Genomic DNA, 16436 nt, shown 5'->3' on the forward strand with positions numbered 1-16436 from the left:
CTTTCCATTTCATTATTCAAGGGCAAGAGATGATTGAAAAAATTTACCTAATTTAAATAAACGCTGAAAATAGAAAAAAACAAAACTGTTCCTGTTTTCTCCAAAATGATTAGGAAAAAACATGATGAGAGTGGAGGGAAAGATGGGTGTCTATAAATGAATTAAATGAACAAAGATTAAGGCATGATAACAATTATAAATAACATACTAGGGAGTGAGTGCCAGTCAGTGAGAGAGGAGACAGGAAGTCACAAGTGAGGTATGAACATCATCCATGCTTACGTTAAGAAAGAGTTGGCCAAAAAATACTCCACCCATTAATCTTACTGTTGTGATTAAATCCTGGGCTCTGGAGCCCTAGGACCGGGGTTTATTACATCATAGTTTCACTGTTACAAGTTAACTACTTTCAGCTTCAGTTTCCACTTGTATCATTCAGGGTAATACCACCTACCTAAAAGGTTATTAACATTAAAGGAGATAATGTATGTAAAGCAATTACTATAGTTCCTGACACTTATGTCACACTATTGTTTTCAGTGACTGGATTTTCATCTAGAAATTTGTATTAAAAAAAATAATCACACCTTCTGTATCGTTCTCTGAACTTGTTTCACTGAAGCTTTTCCACCGTTCTTTTGCTCTTGACAGGAAGATTTCATAAAGTTCTGGGAGAAAAACAACAATAAAAAGCCATAAATAATAGGAAAGAAATATATTCACATATTTTTATTTTTACTCTTAAAAATAAAAAAAAAAAATCCTATTATAGGTCCCTTATGTAGCAGGCATGAAAAATTCCAGCTCTGCCACTTACTACCTGTGGGACTTCATGAAAGTCACCTGATAACTCTGGAACTTGGCTTTCTTCATCTGTAAACTGGAGGAGAATAATACCTACTCATGGGGTTACTGATCATTAAAGATCATTTGTAGAGCTCCTAACACCTTACAGACCCTCAATAAATGCTGGTTCTTGCTTTCCTTCTCTCGAAAATGGTTTCTTCATTATTATATCGCTATCTAAAGCTACCTAAGCTATCCAAAGCTACCTAAACTTCACACAGACTTGGTCAGAGTCTACATGCGTAAGATCTCTCCCCCTATCTTTTTACTCTAAGTGCCCAATCACTTTTTGAGACTACCACTCTATACTTCCACATGCAGGATCTCATTAAAACTTCAAGAACAGAAAAATTGAAATTTTTTTCTTAATTCTCAAATTTTAATTGTCTTTCTATTTCTGATAACCATTACAGATAATTTAAATTACACAAAAATTTCAATGACAGAGGAACAGCAAAAAATATGTCTTGCCCAAATATCAACATTTATACATTGTCCAAAATATCAAGAACATTTTTGGCTTCAGTTAATCTTTATAAAAATTTTATTTCTTTAAAAGGTAATACATGAAACATGATTAAAAAAAAAATTAAAACAGTACAAAACAGTATAGAGTGAAAAATAAATTTCCTTCCCTCAGATGCAACTATGCATACCAGAGCCCTAAAGATGAAATATGCATGCACATGTATATACATAGTCATTTTTTTAAACGAAGAAATGTTTAAGCAAATATTTTAAGCAAAATATTAATTAAGCACTGATCTGCATCTTGTTTTATTATGTTGGAAGTTGTTACAGATTACAGATTAGTAGATTACAGATTAGTAGAATAAATGTGCTTTAGTTTTAACAACTGCACAGTATTCTAATGTATGACTGTACCATAATAAGTATTCTTACATTGCCAAGAATTAGATCATTATAAAATAAGTGACAAAATCGATGTATTTCAGACAGATTCTTATTATTCTGATCTCTTCTTCTGTGCACTTTGCATTACTATTAATGGTTTGGAAAGAAGAAGTTTTTTTAAAAAATCAAACTCAAAATTTCTATTATTTGTGCCCCACTCCATCAACGATTTGGTATAAGAGGTGGATATAATTTTTAAATGTAGACATACAATTTTTTTTTGCAGTAATCTGGTACCAAATTGAAGCTGATACTTTTTTATTTCAAACTGCTTCCAAGCCAGGTCCAGCTTCACTATTCTATCCAAATTTTAAAACTGTCTTGGAAAAAGAAAGGCTCACCAAACAAATCCATCATCTTTGGAAGTCACAAAATTGATTCAATAGTAAAAATGTGGTAATGCATTTCAAAACATCAAAGGACATCTCTCCAGGGAAGATTTACAGTGCTTATCTACAATAAGAAGACATGCATCTCAGTTCAACCCTTTGCTTGACTCCGCATGTCATACTTATTTTATTTTGAACCTATGAATGTAGAGCTTAAAGGAGACTTAAAGATACATCTTGGACTTCAACAGAAAATACCTTGAGATCAGTATATATTTCACTTTCTGATTTTCTGACAATGATGCACATTCTCAGCAAACTGTACACATTCTCAGCAAATTTCAGTTTCACTATAATTTTATGTTTATTATCACAAAAGACTTTTAGAAAAATCCTATGAGGTAACTAATAATCTTACCCCCATTTTACAGATGAAGAAAACTAAGACTTCTAGATGTTAAGTAATTTGCCCAAGGTCACAAACCTAATTAATATATGGTAGAACCAAGATTTGAACCATATTTGACTGACTTTAGGAACCTTAATCTTAATTACTATTCTCTAATAATTATAAATGTCATGATTAAAACAAATACAACAGATAAAAAATCAAACTACTAGAGCCATTGAAAATAAACAAGATTATCAAAAGTAGATTTAATTCAATCGAAATTTAGCTTCCTTCCCACCACTAATGAAAAAGAAGAGAACAGCATACACATTCCTGAATACGTAATTGTTTAGTAGAGAAAACCTAAAATTACTTTGAAAATAAATGACTCAGTTATGTTACAAACTTTATAAATTTCAAGCTTAAAAAAAGAACTTTTTGAGTATAGTATCACAAAAGGTTAATACCAACTAGTCAATATTTTAATGATTAAGTTATGAGGATACCTAACAATCTAAAGTCAAAGTTTTCAACAAAACAAGACTGCAAACAAAACAAAACTTCAAATAGTCACCAATACTTTATTGCCTCATCTGTATGCAAAACAGATTCCTAATACTTTAAAAACAATTACACCTTAATATCCAGGGTTTTAATTATCTAACTGAAAGTTCTAACTATCATGTAAAAAACATTTCCTTTTAATCTGTTCTAAGCACAGAAGGCAAAAGAAACCTCAGGAGAGAATAGTTAAGTCATGTAGAATCTAACCGTTTCTAGCTAAATTAAAAACTCTAAATTCTTCCTCTAAATTCTATATTTAAAATTAAAAAAAAAAAGTCTGGTTAAAATAACATGTTCATTACCGGACATTTGTGAAAATCAATTTTAAAAATCATACATAATCATGCTATTCAAAGTTGGCATCACTTTTAGAACTTAAACATAAACATTTCGATTATTGTTGTAATCTGTCCAGATATACAGAGGGTGGAAAGTGCCCAAAAAATGCATACGCATTTTAAGATAACATCTCTTAAAATGCGTATGCATTTTTTTGGCACCCCCGGTATAAAAAGCAGATTGCTGCAATGAACATCCTTATTGAAAAATTTGCACCCAATCCTGATTATTTCCTTAGAGTAGATTTTTAGAACTGGAATAAGTAGGTCAAAAGTTATGTTTTTTGAGGCTTTTGGTAAATGGTCCTAAATTATTTTCAGTCACATTTTATGTGGGTAATTCTCATTCATTTTAATCACTTTTCATTTGAAAGGTAAAATACAGTACCTTGAAATTCTTTTAACTTATATGTCATTGATTTGACTATCACTAGGAAAATGGTTAAATAAATTATAGTACAGCCAAACTGTGGAATATAGTGCAGCTATAGTACATGTAACGTACACTTGTATGTAATGACATGAAAGTATGTTCAGGACAGATTACAGCATGAAAAACAGCAAGCCATAGAATAATCTCATGGTATAAACTCCTCTTTTGTGGGGAAAAAGGAAGAAAAAGAGAAGCCTTAAAAATCATCACACACAGAAACACACTTTTTTATGTACACAGAAAAAATATCTGGAAGAATATATACCACATTGCTTACTTGTACTTATAGTAGGATCAAAAGCCAGGATTTAGGTAGAAAAGATGGAAGAAATATACAGATTGTATTTTATTGCTTGACTCTTTTACAATAAATATGTAAATAAATATTTTAAGTAACAGTATATTATTTATATTATTATACTGGAGTCCCCATGTCTTTCTGTGCTGCCACCATCCGTTAGCAGTATCACTATCACTCAGACCTACTTAGCACCTTTATTTAACTATTTTACATTTCCCCGTATTTGATACTATCCTAATTTTTTTCCCCACTTCATTAAAACTATTCTACATTTTACTCCTATCCATCAAGGTTTTAAGAAACTTAAGAAAATAAAACAATTCCTTGAGTCTTTTTACTTTTTTTTTTAAGTTTAAAATTTCAAAAAAAAAAAGTAATAATCCAAAAGACTGGTTTGTGTAATGATGTTGGAAAAGAAATTTCTAGACTTCCCCCAATATTTACGTGTTGTTTTTTTTTAAATAAAGGGGGACCCTTTCCATAATTATACTGTATTATTTTTCCCTGTATATACTTATTTATCCACTGCTACCTAGAATCCCAGAAGTTTTTGTAGTTATCTACAGTTAAGATATTTTGATACCACGCATATTGTGATGGTTGTAAACTAAAGGAAAACTCACAGACCTTATTTTGAGAATATGAAATATAGTAACTTACTTATTAAATCAGACCAGGTTTTAGAAGGGGATGGGGAATGAAGCATGCTCTTAAAATGACATTATATATGGTACTGCCTTTTTAAATGGCCAATCTACTAATCTGCTTTGTAATTCTGAAAATGACTATTTGTATGTGTGGGAGTAACTGAATATAGAATACAAACCAGGAGTGATATTTAGTTCATTTCCTACAGCTAGACTCCAAACTTTCCCACGAACACTAGGGGGCAATCCCTGCCACCACAATTCTCGAACTCTTCTTGTACTACGCCTAGAATTAAAGGGGGAGAAAAGAAGGAGAAAGTTACTTTTTATACCAAAAATACTAGTTGCATGATGGTTTACCTAGTCTATGGCCAAGTGACTGAATGATTTTTAAGAACATAGAGGGTTAAATATGTGATGCATTCTTTCCACTGGATTCACGCTTGTAGGCCAAAAAAAAAAAAAAAAAACCCGCAAAAAACCTAAAAAATATATAGTACCCTAAAGTGAGACAATAGTAATTTAAAGGAAACTGCCTTTTATATCTGCCATTTACACTGGTAAAATGAGAGAATCAGAAATATGTGAACAATTATGCAAAAACAGAATAAACGGAACATAAAATTTTGTTGTCAATTCAGTACCAAAAAGAAAATCACAAAATATTTACTACGGGTAAGGCCTTAGTCTTTGAGAGGCAGTGTAGTCTGCTTTAGAGTCAGAAAGACTTAAGTTCAAATCTGCTTTAACCATTCATTAATTGTATAACCTTGGGCAAATCACTTAACCTTTCTGGCCTTGAGATTCCCTGTAAGATAAGTGGGTGTAAAGGTTGTCAGAATCAAATGCAATTACTTAGGTAAAGAACCTAACGTAATATCTGTCACACTGTCCAATATTCAACAAATTCCCAATGCATATCCTATACTAGGCATAGAAGACATCTACCCTCCTGTCTAGATGGAAGATAATGCGTGTAGAAAAATACTATCAAAAAATAAAAGGCAAAGTAAAGCAAAAAGTATATTAGTCTCAAAGTACAATGGGACATTACAGAAAGGAAACATCATATATATACACCATATTCTCCTGATTAGGAAAGAGCATATTAAAAAACACTTTTATATTTAACATTTAATAAATGCATCTTACAATGAATATACATACTTAATATTTTCTTTGCAAACACCTGCTATTACATCAACAGTGCATCTTGCTGTTAGTATGTTAGAATTTTTAAAATACGGTAACAGGAAAAATTAAAGGTTTCATGAGTTGATTAGCATGTCAGATAGGTCTGAAAGGATAGGTAAGATTCTGACAGGCATAGAGGATGGTCAGTAAGGGAAGTAGGTAATAGAGACTGAGGGATTTATAAAAGCAAAGGCACAGAAATAAGCATGAAATTTTTCAGACATTGGTTAACAATATAATTTAGCCTAAGAATAAGCTACATGGTAGAAGTACCATATTTTTCCGTGTTTAATGCGTTCCTGTGTATAGTATGTACCCACGTTTTTGGCCCAAACTTTCAGGGGAAAAAATCTTCTGTTTTAATTTTTTAGTACTACCCATGTATAATGTGCACCCCTATTTTTCTCTCACAAATTTGGGCAAAAAAGTATGTATTATACAGAGCAAAATATGGTAATAAAAGTAGAGAATTGGTAACATGAGATCTTTGGAGACAGACTGGAATTCAGGAAAAGTATGCTTACTTACATTACTTCCCAATTGGGCAGTATTTCATTGATCCAAATTACCATTGCATTTGCAATATTTTCTTCCTGTTTAAATCGTTCTTTCATTATTTTTTTCCTTTTATGTGCTTCTTTAATTTCTGTTTTAAACAAGTAAAAATTATTTCAATACAAAAGAGCTAAATCAAAACCCCCTACCTAAGTCTACTTAAGAGGCTTTCTCAAAAAAATATTCTGATAACAGGAAGGAAGGAAAAAGGAGAGAGAGGAGAGGAAAGGTAGAAGAGAGGAGAGGGCAGGAGGGAAAAAAGAGAAAGAAAACAAACTTGAGTAATATAATTTTAAATAACATGTCCTATTCTACAAAATGGAATAAAATCCAGAAAAAAATCATTTAAATAGATTACTATATTACATATTCTATTTATACTTAATCAATGAACTGAAATTTGCCATGCATTAACTATGTAAAAAATAAACAACTGTGAGCAACTAACTAATATCCTTTTTTTATATGATGGGTTTATGAACTTCCTCACATAAAAACAACATAAAAAATGATTTTGCCAATGGTGCTATTATAGTAAACCCTTTTTAGTATGATGCTTCACTTTAACAAATTGGATTGAAATTTGAAAATCCCACTAACACACACACATCCACACAACATCCCTCTAAAAATCAGAAGTCACAATTTCGGAAGAAGAGATACCTCAAAAATACAGAAGATATATATATATATATACACACATATGTATGTGTGTATGTACACACACGTACATATAATTATATATAGGGGGAACTTCAGAGATCAGCTAGCCAAAGTGCTCTCAATTTGTGTTTCACATGTGCCTCTGAAACTGTCGTAAGGGGCAAGCAGGAGTCTAAGTAGGCAGTTTCACTTTTTAAAATTGGTTTCATGTATTCAGATTCTACGCAAGATTTCGATGGAGAGGGTTCCACTGCTTTTGAAAAAAAAGTATTGATGGAGGGACTTGAAAGCCCGGATCTAGTTGACCTGCTCCCCCAACACTTTACAGATGAGGAAACCAACATTAGGTCTACTTAGAGTGTCACACCCAGGTAGTATCAAACAGGATTAAAGCTATGACCTTCTGATTTCCCAATCAATGTTGTTCCTATCATATCATGGTGTTTTTATCTACTTATCAATAACTATCTTAAATATTAATTAAATAGTAAAGTCAGTGTCGAGAGTCAATTAAAATTTGCTGGGTATGTTAGAAATATTTCAAATTCTGTACAGTAAAATATACTCAACCTATGTTTAAATAAGTAGGCCTCTGAGAAAGATATAACTGGCCTTACAGGTTTACTATAACATTCAAGAATTAACTTCATTTCCAAAATAGTGCCACAAAATAGAACTGGATACTATTATAATATTCTAATCACTTAAGTCAAGGAGAAAATATCAGTTGTTAAAAAGGCATAAATTAAAAGTATATATATAGCTATGTAATATTTTCTAAAAATATATCTTGAGCTAACAGTGTTGAAATCACCTTCCTGCTGAAATCAGTAAATTTATGAATTGGAGTTAAATTTTATACCTCGTTTTTTAGCCTCAGCCACCATCTCATCATATTCTTGTCGGTGACGTAAAGCTTCTTCCACAGATTTGGCAGGAAGGTTTCTGGAATAAATTTTAAGTCAATTTTTTAAAAGATTAACTTTTAAAAGTATTAACTTCTTCCTTTTTATAGCCAAAATTTCTAACCTAACTGTCTCATTTTATACAGTAAGAAAGTAAAAGGTTGAAAAGAAGTCTGTATTTTAGAAAAGAATCAGAATCCAGGTTGCTAATATTTGTGTTTTACACATATATAATTTGTGTTTCACATATATACAGAAGGTGGCAAAAAATATATAGACATTTTAAGAAAGGAAAAAACTATTAATTGTAATACTCAATATATACTAATAACAAAAGATGAATACAAGTCACGTTTGACTTCTGCAATTACAAGAGGTGTTCAAAGTGGTTACCATCAGCATCTAGACGTCTGATTATGGTGAACTACTGCTTTAGCATAGATAACATCTCTTAAAATGTGTATACAATTTTTTTTGGCACCCCTGGTATATCTGTTTATATATTATTTCAAAATATCAGATTTCAGCCAATATTTCTAGGTTATTTGTTAAACCCATTTACTACAGTTTTTTTAAGTCAACTTATTGGAGGTATAATTTATGTATAAAATGAAAAGCATACTTTAAGAGTACAGTTTATTGTGTTTTGACATTAAAAGTACTGTTTGACGAGTTTTGACAATACCTGTGCAACTAATGTATCAATCGTGATATAGAACATTCCATGATTCCACAGTTTCCTTGTGACCCTTTACACTCAATACTTACCTATCTCCTACCTTAGGCAATCACATCTCTGATTTCTATTACTACACATTAGTTGATTGCCTTTTAAAGGGTTTCATATGGATAATTTTGTGTCTTGCTTCTTTTGCTCATTAGCATATTTTAAAAATTAATCCATGCTGTTCTGCATATTACTAATATATTCCTTTTAATTGGTGAGTAGTGTTCCATTTATCCATATGGATGAACTTTAAACTGTTTCCAGTTGGGGGTCACTGTGAATAAAAAGCTACTATAAATACTCAATTCAAGTCTTGTGTGGGCATCTGCTTTCATTTCTCTTTAAGTATCTAGGGAGTAGAATTCTTGCTAAGTGCAGGTATACTTTTATAACACACAGCTTTGCACTTTTACAGTTTAAGGTAACATTCTGAATAAAAATTTGATAATCAGTTCATCACTTGCATATACTATATTTTTGTTTATAAAATCAATGGCTTCACTGAGTGAGTCAGTGATTTACATATATGACTATGCAGAAAGAAATATATTTAAGTATTACCACATATCCAAATGCATCATCATAATAATGTCCGGTTTCTGGAGTCAATTTTTCAAATTATTTTCAACAGACTAGGGTGAGGAAAGGTTATGTGACAAACTGTCAAATCATATGTTTGTTGTACCTTTTCCTCTTCTCAAGTTAGATTCCTCAGCTAGGTTGTAGGAGGGAGGAATAACAGTTAAGACTTCTGTTTCAGATCATAATGGAATAAGAGGGACCAGGTTTACCCTCTCACCTTAATTAATTAAAAAAATGAACAAAATATATTCAGTGTTCAGACACCGGACAATGGGCAGCACAGGACAGTGATCGTTATGAAAAAGGAAACAAACATGGTAATCCTACAAGTGCCTGAGTTTACAGCCTGGAGCTTCCAGGTCTCAGTGCTAGGAATAACTAAACATAATCCACCAATCTTGCTGAGTTAAGGAAACAGTTCGGAGTAGGACAGTCTGAGACAGCTAGACTTTGCAGATTAAAGTATCAGAGAGAAGGAAGCTACAAAGGAGTTGTCTCAAGTCTTTGGCTGAGTACTGATCTATACGTGCGTGTGATTAAACTATGGTGCTAGGGAAAGAAATATCAGAAAGGATAGGTAGAACATGCTCAAAGATCACACTGGACCAGTCAGAGTAGAAAGAACTCCAAACAGAGAGGGAATCAGGTGGAATCCTTTGGGTGTCAGTAGTAAGAATAAATTAGCTCTAAACTAAAGGCTGTCCTGCAACCACTCTAACAATGATTAGATCAAAAGGAACAAACCAATTCCAAATAACTGCATACAGATTAAGGCCAAAAAATATCTAACGAAACACAGAAAAAGTATAGCACCCAACTATGTAAAATCATATCTGGTATCCAATAAAAATTACCAGGGATTCAAAGCAGCAGGAAAATACAAATCATAATGAAAAAAAAAATCAATCAACAGAAATAGTGCACAAATGTCAGATAATAGGATTATAAATCAAGGATGATAAAACTGCTATTATAAATATACTCTAGAAGGCAGGAGCATAAGAGAGAAACTCAAAACCCAAATCAAACTTCTACAGACGAAAAGTATAATTTCTAAAATGAAAAACACAAAATATGGGACTCACAGCATATTACAAACTGCAAGAAAAAAAGGCGAACTTTAAGATGTAATAGAAAACTACACAAAATGAAACAAAAACAGAAAAAAAGAGCCTATATTAGCTCTGGGTCATGAACAATATCAAGCAATGTATATTTAATTGAAATCTCAGAAGAAAGAGGGGTAAAATAAAAAAAAAAAAATAGTTGAAGGTTAAAATTTTTCCGAAGTTGATAGAAAACTACAAATGCACACATACAACAAGCTCAATGAACCCCAAACAGAAGGACTATGAGGAAAACCATACCAATGTGTATTACAACCAAATCATGAAAATAAGACATAAAGAAAAATCTTAAAAAGCCAAGTAAAAGAATTCACGGACAACAGACCAGCACTACAAAAAAAAGGAACATTCCATAGAATGAAATGACATCAGATGGAAATTTAGAGTTACACAACCTCTCAGAAGAGAAAAGAAGATTTTTTTTTTTTTTGAGAAAAGAAGGTTTAAAGAAAAAATAACAAAAACGTATGGTGGTGTATGATGGTTAATTTTGTGTGTCAACTTGACCGGGCCACGAGGTGCCCAGGTATCTGGATAAACATTATTCTGGGTGTGTCAGTGAGGCTGTTTCTGGATGAGGTTAATATTTGAATCAGTAGACTGAGTAAAGCAGACTGCCCTCCCCAATGTGAGTGGGCCTCATCCAATCTGTTGAAGGTCTAAATAGAACAAAAAGGCTAAGTAAGGCGGAATTCATATTCTCTCTCTCTCTGCCTGTCTTGGAGCTGGGACATCAGTCTTCTCCTGTCTTTGGACTTGGGCTGGAAATGATACCCTGAGCTCTCCTGTTTTTCAGGCCTTGGAACTTGGACTGGAACTGTAACATCAGCACTCTGGAGTCTCCGGCTTGCTGACTGAAGATCTTTGGATTTCTCAGTCTTGATAGTCATGTGAGGCACTTCCTCATAATCAGTCTCCTTATATATAGGCCATACATGGGGTTTCCACTTCTCTGGTGAACGACAGCACATGAACTTGATAAACACGTACATACATATTGCTGTAATGTTCTTAAAAATGTAAAATGGCATAATATTACCTGAAGGTAATCTATGAAAACTTAAAATATATATTGTAAACTGTGAAGAAATTACTAAAAAAAATACATAATTCACCAATGATAGATGAAATTAAATGTCAACAAAATATTTTACCCAAAAGGCGGCCAAAAATTAAAAAAATAGAACCTTGATTTACTACCCTATGATAAAAGACTAATTTTTCTACCTCCTTAGCATGTAGGTTTAAACAGAGTTGTTTCTAGTAAGATTTAAGGAAAAGCGATTGTAGAACTTCTTGGAAGACTTCCAAAAAGGGGAGTCGACTCAGCTGCAAGAGGCCTTTTATTCTATCAGACTTATTCCAACTGCATGAGATCAGTATGAGAATGAAGTCACTTGCTGAAGATGGTGGAACAGAAGGATATAAACCCAGGTCTTTGACTCATGGAGGCACCATACTAGCCCTGAACTGCCCACTATGGGCTACACATATATGAGAAAATAAATCCTTGTGTGTTTAAGCTATTTTTTGGAGTCTCTTATCTGTAGTTGAATGAAACCGCTTAGTGACATATCAGGTAAACAATGACACTCTAAAGGTTAAGGACCATCACAAATCTCACCTATCTGACCCAACCATTCTCACAGTCCATTGAATTCAGCCCTCACACCCACACTAATTAATCTTATGATTCCTAGTATTGCCTACCCTTAAATTTTCAAATAGATGTTGTCCAAAGCCATTTCCTACCTAGGTCTTAGGACAAAACCATTAACTCCAATCCTAGCCTTAACTCTGATTTCCTTTTACAAAATACCCTGCCTGCCTCTATAGATACAGTCTGGTTCCACAGAAGAATGGATTTAACTTTTCCTGAATTTCAGATATAATAATAATGCTATTATTACATAAAGAAAATAAAAACTTTACTTACTGCAAAGAAAATGAGACCACAGTTAAAAATAAAAAGCTGAACATAAATATAGTTTTCAAGTAAGCAGTGATCCTGGATGCTGGGTAATACTATTTTCTCTTTTGCATCTCCAGACCAGAGTAGTAAGTGCTTTTCTGGCGCTATTAATCTTTTGAATTTTTCTTCCACTTTTCTAGCCCTTCTAACAACAACCTTGAAATGAATTTCTCTATTAAAGTCCCTCTGCTTGAAAATACTACATTGGTATCTGTTTTCCTGATTGGACTCTGAACCTTTAATATACAGAAAATTGTTTTAGTAATAGATACATTTCATTTACCTTTATAGAAGTTTTTGTTTTACCAGCAGAGAAACAGCTTAACTCAAATTTAATTTCCAGTTTTTAAACTACAAATCTACTCTTAAGATTTCTAACCAGGTATTATCTTCCACCAAATGGGGCCTGGTCATTCCCATCCCTCATAATGCTGCCTGCTTCCCCTGGTGTGAAGCTTAATGCTTTTCGTACTCACTGCCTTTCTTTTTTGTTCCCACAAGTCCCACCAAAAGACTTGCCTAGACTTAATTACAGGCACACTCTGGTGTTCTACTTAATACGAAGGTAGAATTTACAGATCTACATAGATCTCTTCTCTGCACAACCTCACAGTCCCTACCACATAATCTAGACCAGTGTTAAAACTTCCTGCAATGACGGAAATGTTCTTTTGTGCTGTCTACTAAAGTAGTCACTAGCTACATGTAACTACTCAGCACTTGAAATGTGGCTAGTGTACCTGAGGGACTGAATTTTTAATTGCATTTAACTTTAATTAATTCAACTTAAATTTAGACAGCCACATGTGGCTACTAGTTGCTACCATAATGGACAGTATAGGTCTAGACTCTAGCGAAAGAGGTAGCAGTAACTGCCATCTACGTTATGTACATAAGGGATTGGAACTAAACTTTGAATAAACACAAAGATCACAGATTTTAAGTAAACACAGAACTGTCTCAAAACCATGGTTATAAAGGCCTAGTTAATAACAGAGTACACTCCCTTTATAGACACGTCAGTGTTTCAGCGACAATTCACACCTTGATATTCCAGACAGTTATCCAAACTATGCTGACCTAGTCCTGCAAGATTTCAAGAAGAGGTTAGCGTATATCATTATATACTAGCATGAAATGATTTGCATAAAGGAATTAAACACTATTGAGGAAACAGAACTTTTCAGAGAGTCCGACGACAGGTATTTTTTAAATTGACACTTCATTTTTTTTTAAAATGAATACTTTATGTGTTTCTCCGAAAATAAGACCTAGGTGGACCTTCAGCTCTAATGCGTCTTTTGGAGCAAAAATTAATATAAGACCCGGTCTTATTTTACTATAATATGACCGGGTCTTATATTAATTTTTGCTCCAAAAGACGCATTAGAGCTGATGGTCCAACTAGGACTTATTTTCAGAAACAGGGTATATACATACTCTAAAACAAAATAGTACATAAATAATTATTCTAAGTCTAGTGTCTACTTCTTCAAATCATAAATCCAAAAACCTTGTTATATAGTAGGTGTTCAACATTTACAGTTCAAAGCAGAATGATCCTCATGGTAAATATATCAATCTTTGACAGTCTGAGGAAGAGCAGAGCTTCAGTACCATAATTCCTAAGCAACTATAAGCTATACAGTGAGTAAAGGATAAAAACAAATACATATACAGATTTGTTTTTCTGGATTTTTTTTCCTTTTTTGGAAAAATCACTAATTTTGCCGTCATCTGCCTGGAGAAGTAAATAAAAAAATAAAATAGAATTCTTCAGTCTTGAAAATCAAAGGCTGAGTGAATATTATTGATCAGTAAACACTAAACACCTCACTCAGCAATGAATTACTGTAAGAAAAAGACACAGTTTATCCCTATCTGTTATGGCAGTTTCAATTAGTTACGTGGTCAAGGCAAGAAACCATTAATGACTAAGACAGTGAATCATGCTGAAGTCCATTTGCTGCTATTGATGTATTACATAAAAACCTACACTTTACTGTTTTGTATACCTGAAACTAATAAAACAAAACAAAACAAAAAACAACAAAAAAACCCCTATACTTTATTTTGTCACCTTTCCACTTGTATCTTTTTAAGGATTTCTACCATTTTGTTTGGTAGTAGTGTGAATAGTAACTTACAGGGAGCCAGAAAAGGAGGTAGCTTTATCCATTGGTGGTTTAAAAAATTATCAAGGTGTCCTATAAGCATAATATCAAGGTGTCCTATAAGCGTAAGTGATTTAAAAGATAGAAGGCTCAGATCAACACAATTAGCTAGTATAAATGCTCTTATCTTCCTGTCCAAGGCTGTTTTTATTGTGAAGTGGAATAATATAGGAACAAAAGAGTGATAAAATTAGCAAAACAATGAAATTATAGAAATTCCTATATTTGAAATTCTTTGAGACCTCAGATGATTAAATACTGTAACTACATCATATGTAAAGAAGTTTTGACTATAAAAACCTATGTAGTCAATGATTTTGGATGCTTCTGCAAATTAGAGGCTAAAAAAGGAAATGTAGCACCAATTCACAAACTCCCTTTGCAATGGGAAACTCCTCCACTCCTCTTATTATCACTTTGATATATGGAAGAGGACGTTTCCAACATCAGTTTTCTACTGAGTAAAAATTTCTGCCTCTTTCTCCACCTCCTCACCGATGCCACTTCATAGTTGAAATAGTGTTGTTACTAGAACCTGGCTGCATCCAGAAATAGAAGAAACCTAGATGATACAAGTTTCTGCTCCAGCTTCCCGGCCTGTGAAGCAATGGATTTTAGCTGGCCCAAATCTGCTACAAGAGTATTTTGGGGGAGATAAAGAAGTGCCATTGTAACACTCAGGTTGCATCCATGTATTGTCATCTGGTTTTATACTCAACAAAACTAAAATTTTCATTCTTATCTGTTCTCTATATCTATGTTTTAATTGTTGAAGTAGAGGGAAAATTGAGTAATGATTAGGTATTCCATGTTCTGACACCCTGGAAAGCCTTTGTTTGTTGGTTTGTTTTCTAGTTACATAAATGTAAGTTATATAATCACATCCCCCAAAAAAGACCTGTTCAAATTTTAAAAAGTGAACAATTTTTAATTAAATTATAGCATCTCAAAGCTGACTGGAACAGCAGCTATCACACTGAATCCCTATATTATATACGAGCAAAGTTGCCCAGAAACAGCATAAAACTCACAATATTTTTTATAATTCCACTCTTAATTTCAGATAGTCAATAGTACAGTGGAAAAAAGTTATTTTATAAGTTGTTTAAACATTTTGCTACACTGAAATCTTATAATGTTATTGTGTCTGGTATATTTTTTCAAGTTCCAATTTCATGGAACTGCTTGTATAAGTTATAAGAAAAATTTAAGAGAAGCAGATATCACTGAAGATTGAAGACAAATACTTGACTTGATAGAAAAGATAAAGCCTAATCCTTAAAGGATTAGGTAGGTGAGCAGTAGAAATAGTAAAATAATTGCATTCCAAGTGAGGGCAGTAACATTAGCAAAGGCATGAAGACAGGACTTAGATACATTTGACTATAAAATAGAGGATGGTGTAAAGAAAAATGTGTCCCAAACACACTCTAGAACAGAACTTTTACATAATATTTTTATAAATTCCTTCTGGGAAAAAAAATTAACATTCCTGGTAATCCATTTTGGATGAATTTTAACAAGTTTAAAAAAGCACTTTGGGAACACAGTCATCTACCTACTCAGCTCTCAGTCAAGAGTCTAAAGATCTTTAACCAGGTATTCTTTTATTGCTTACCTAACTGCTCTTTACATCGGCTTCAGCCTCGTTCTTTCTCCCTGGCAACAAGACTGAAATAAAACTTTGACATGTTCTCATAGCGAAAATTTCTAAAGAGTTTTTCTTTTTTAACCAATGGAAAAATGAGTATGAACACATCCATTTAATCCTAA

General features: G+C 32.9%; 1 protein-coding gene across 2 annotated transcripts in view; it reads right to left on the reverse strand.

Moving 5' to 3' along the window:
* TBC1D12 (TBC1 domain family member 12) overlaps nt 1-16436 on the reverse strand; it is a 101591-nt gene that overhangs the window by 18103 nt on the left and 67052 nt on the right. For both annotated transcript variants that reach the window (XM_033130782.1, XM_033130781.1), the window contains exons 4-7: nt 8039-8121; nt 6487-6604; nt 4944-5050; nt 588-668 (exon numbers count right to left, since the gene is read on the reverse strand). In XM_033130782.1, coding sequence (XP_032986673.1) covers nt 588-668; nt 4944-5050; nt 6487-6604; nt 8039-8121 — 389 coding nt within the window. The remainder of the gene's footprint in view (nt 1-587; nt 669-4943; nt 5051-6486; nt 6605-8038; nt 8122-16436) is intronic.

Source organism: Rhinolophus ferrumequinum, chromosome 16, assembly GCF_004115265.2.
Source record: "Rhinolophus ferrumequinum isolate MPI-CBG mRhiFer1 chromosome 16, mRhiFer1_v1.p, whole genome shotgun sequence".
Classification (NCBI taxonomy): Eukaryota; Metazoa; Chordata; class Mammalia; order Chiroptera; family Rhinolophidae; genus Rhinolophus; species Rhinolophus ferrumequinum.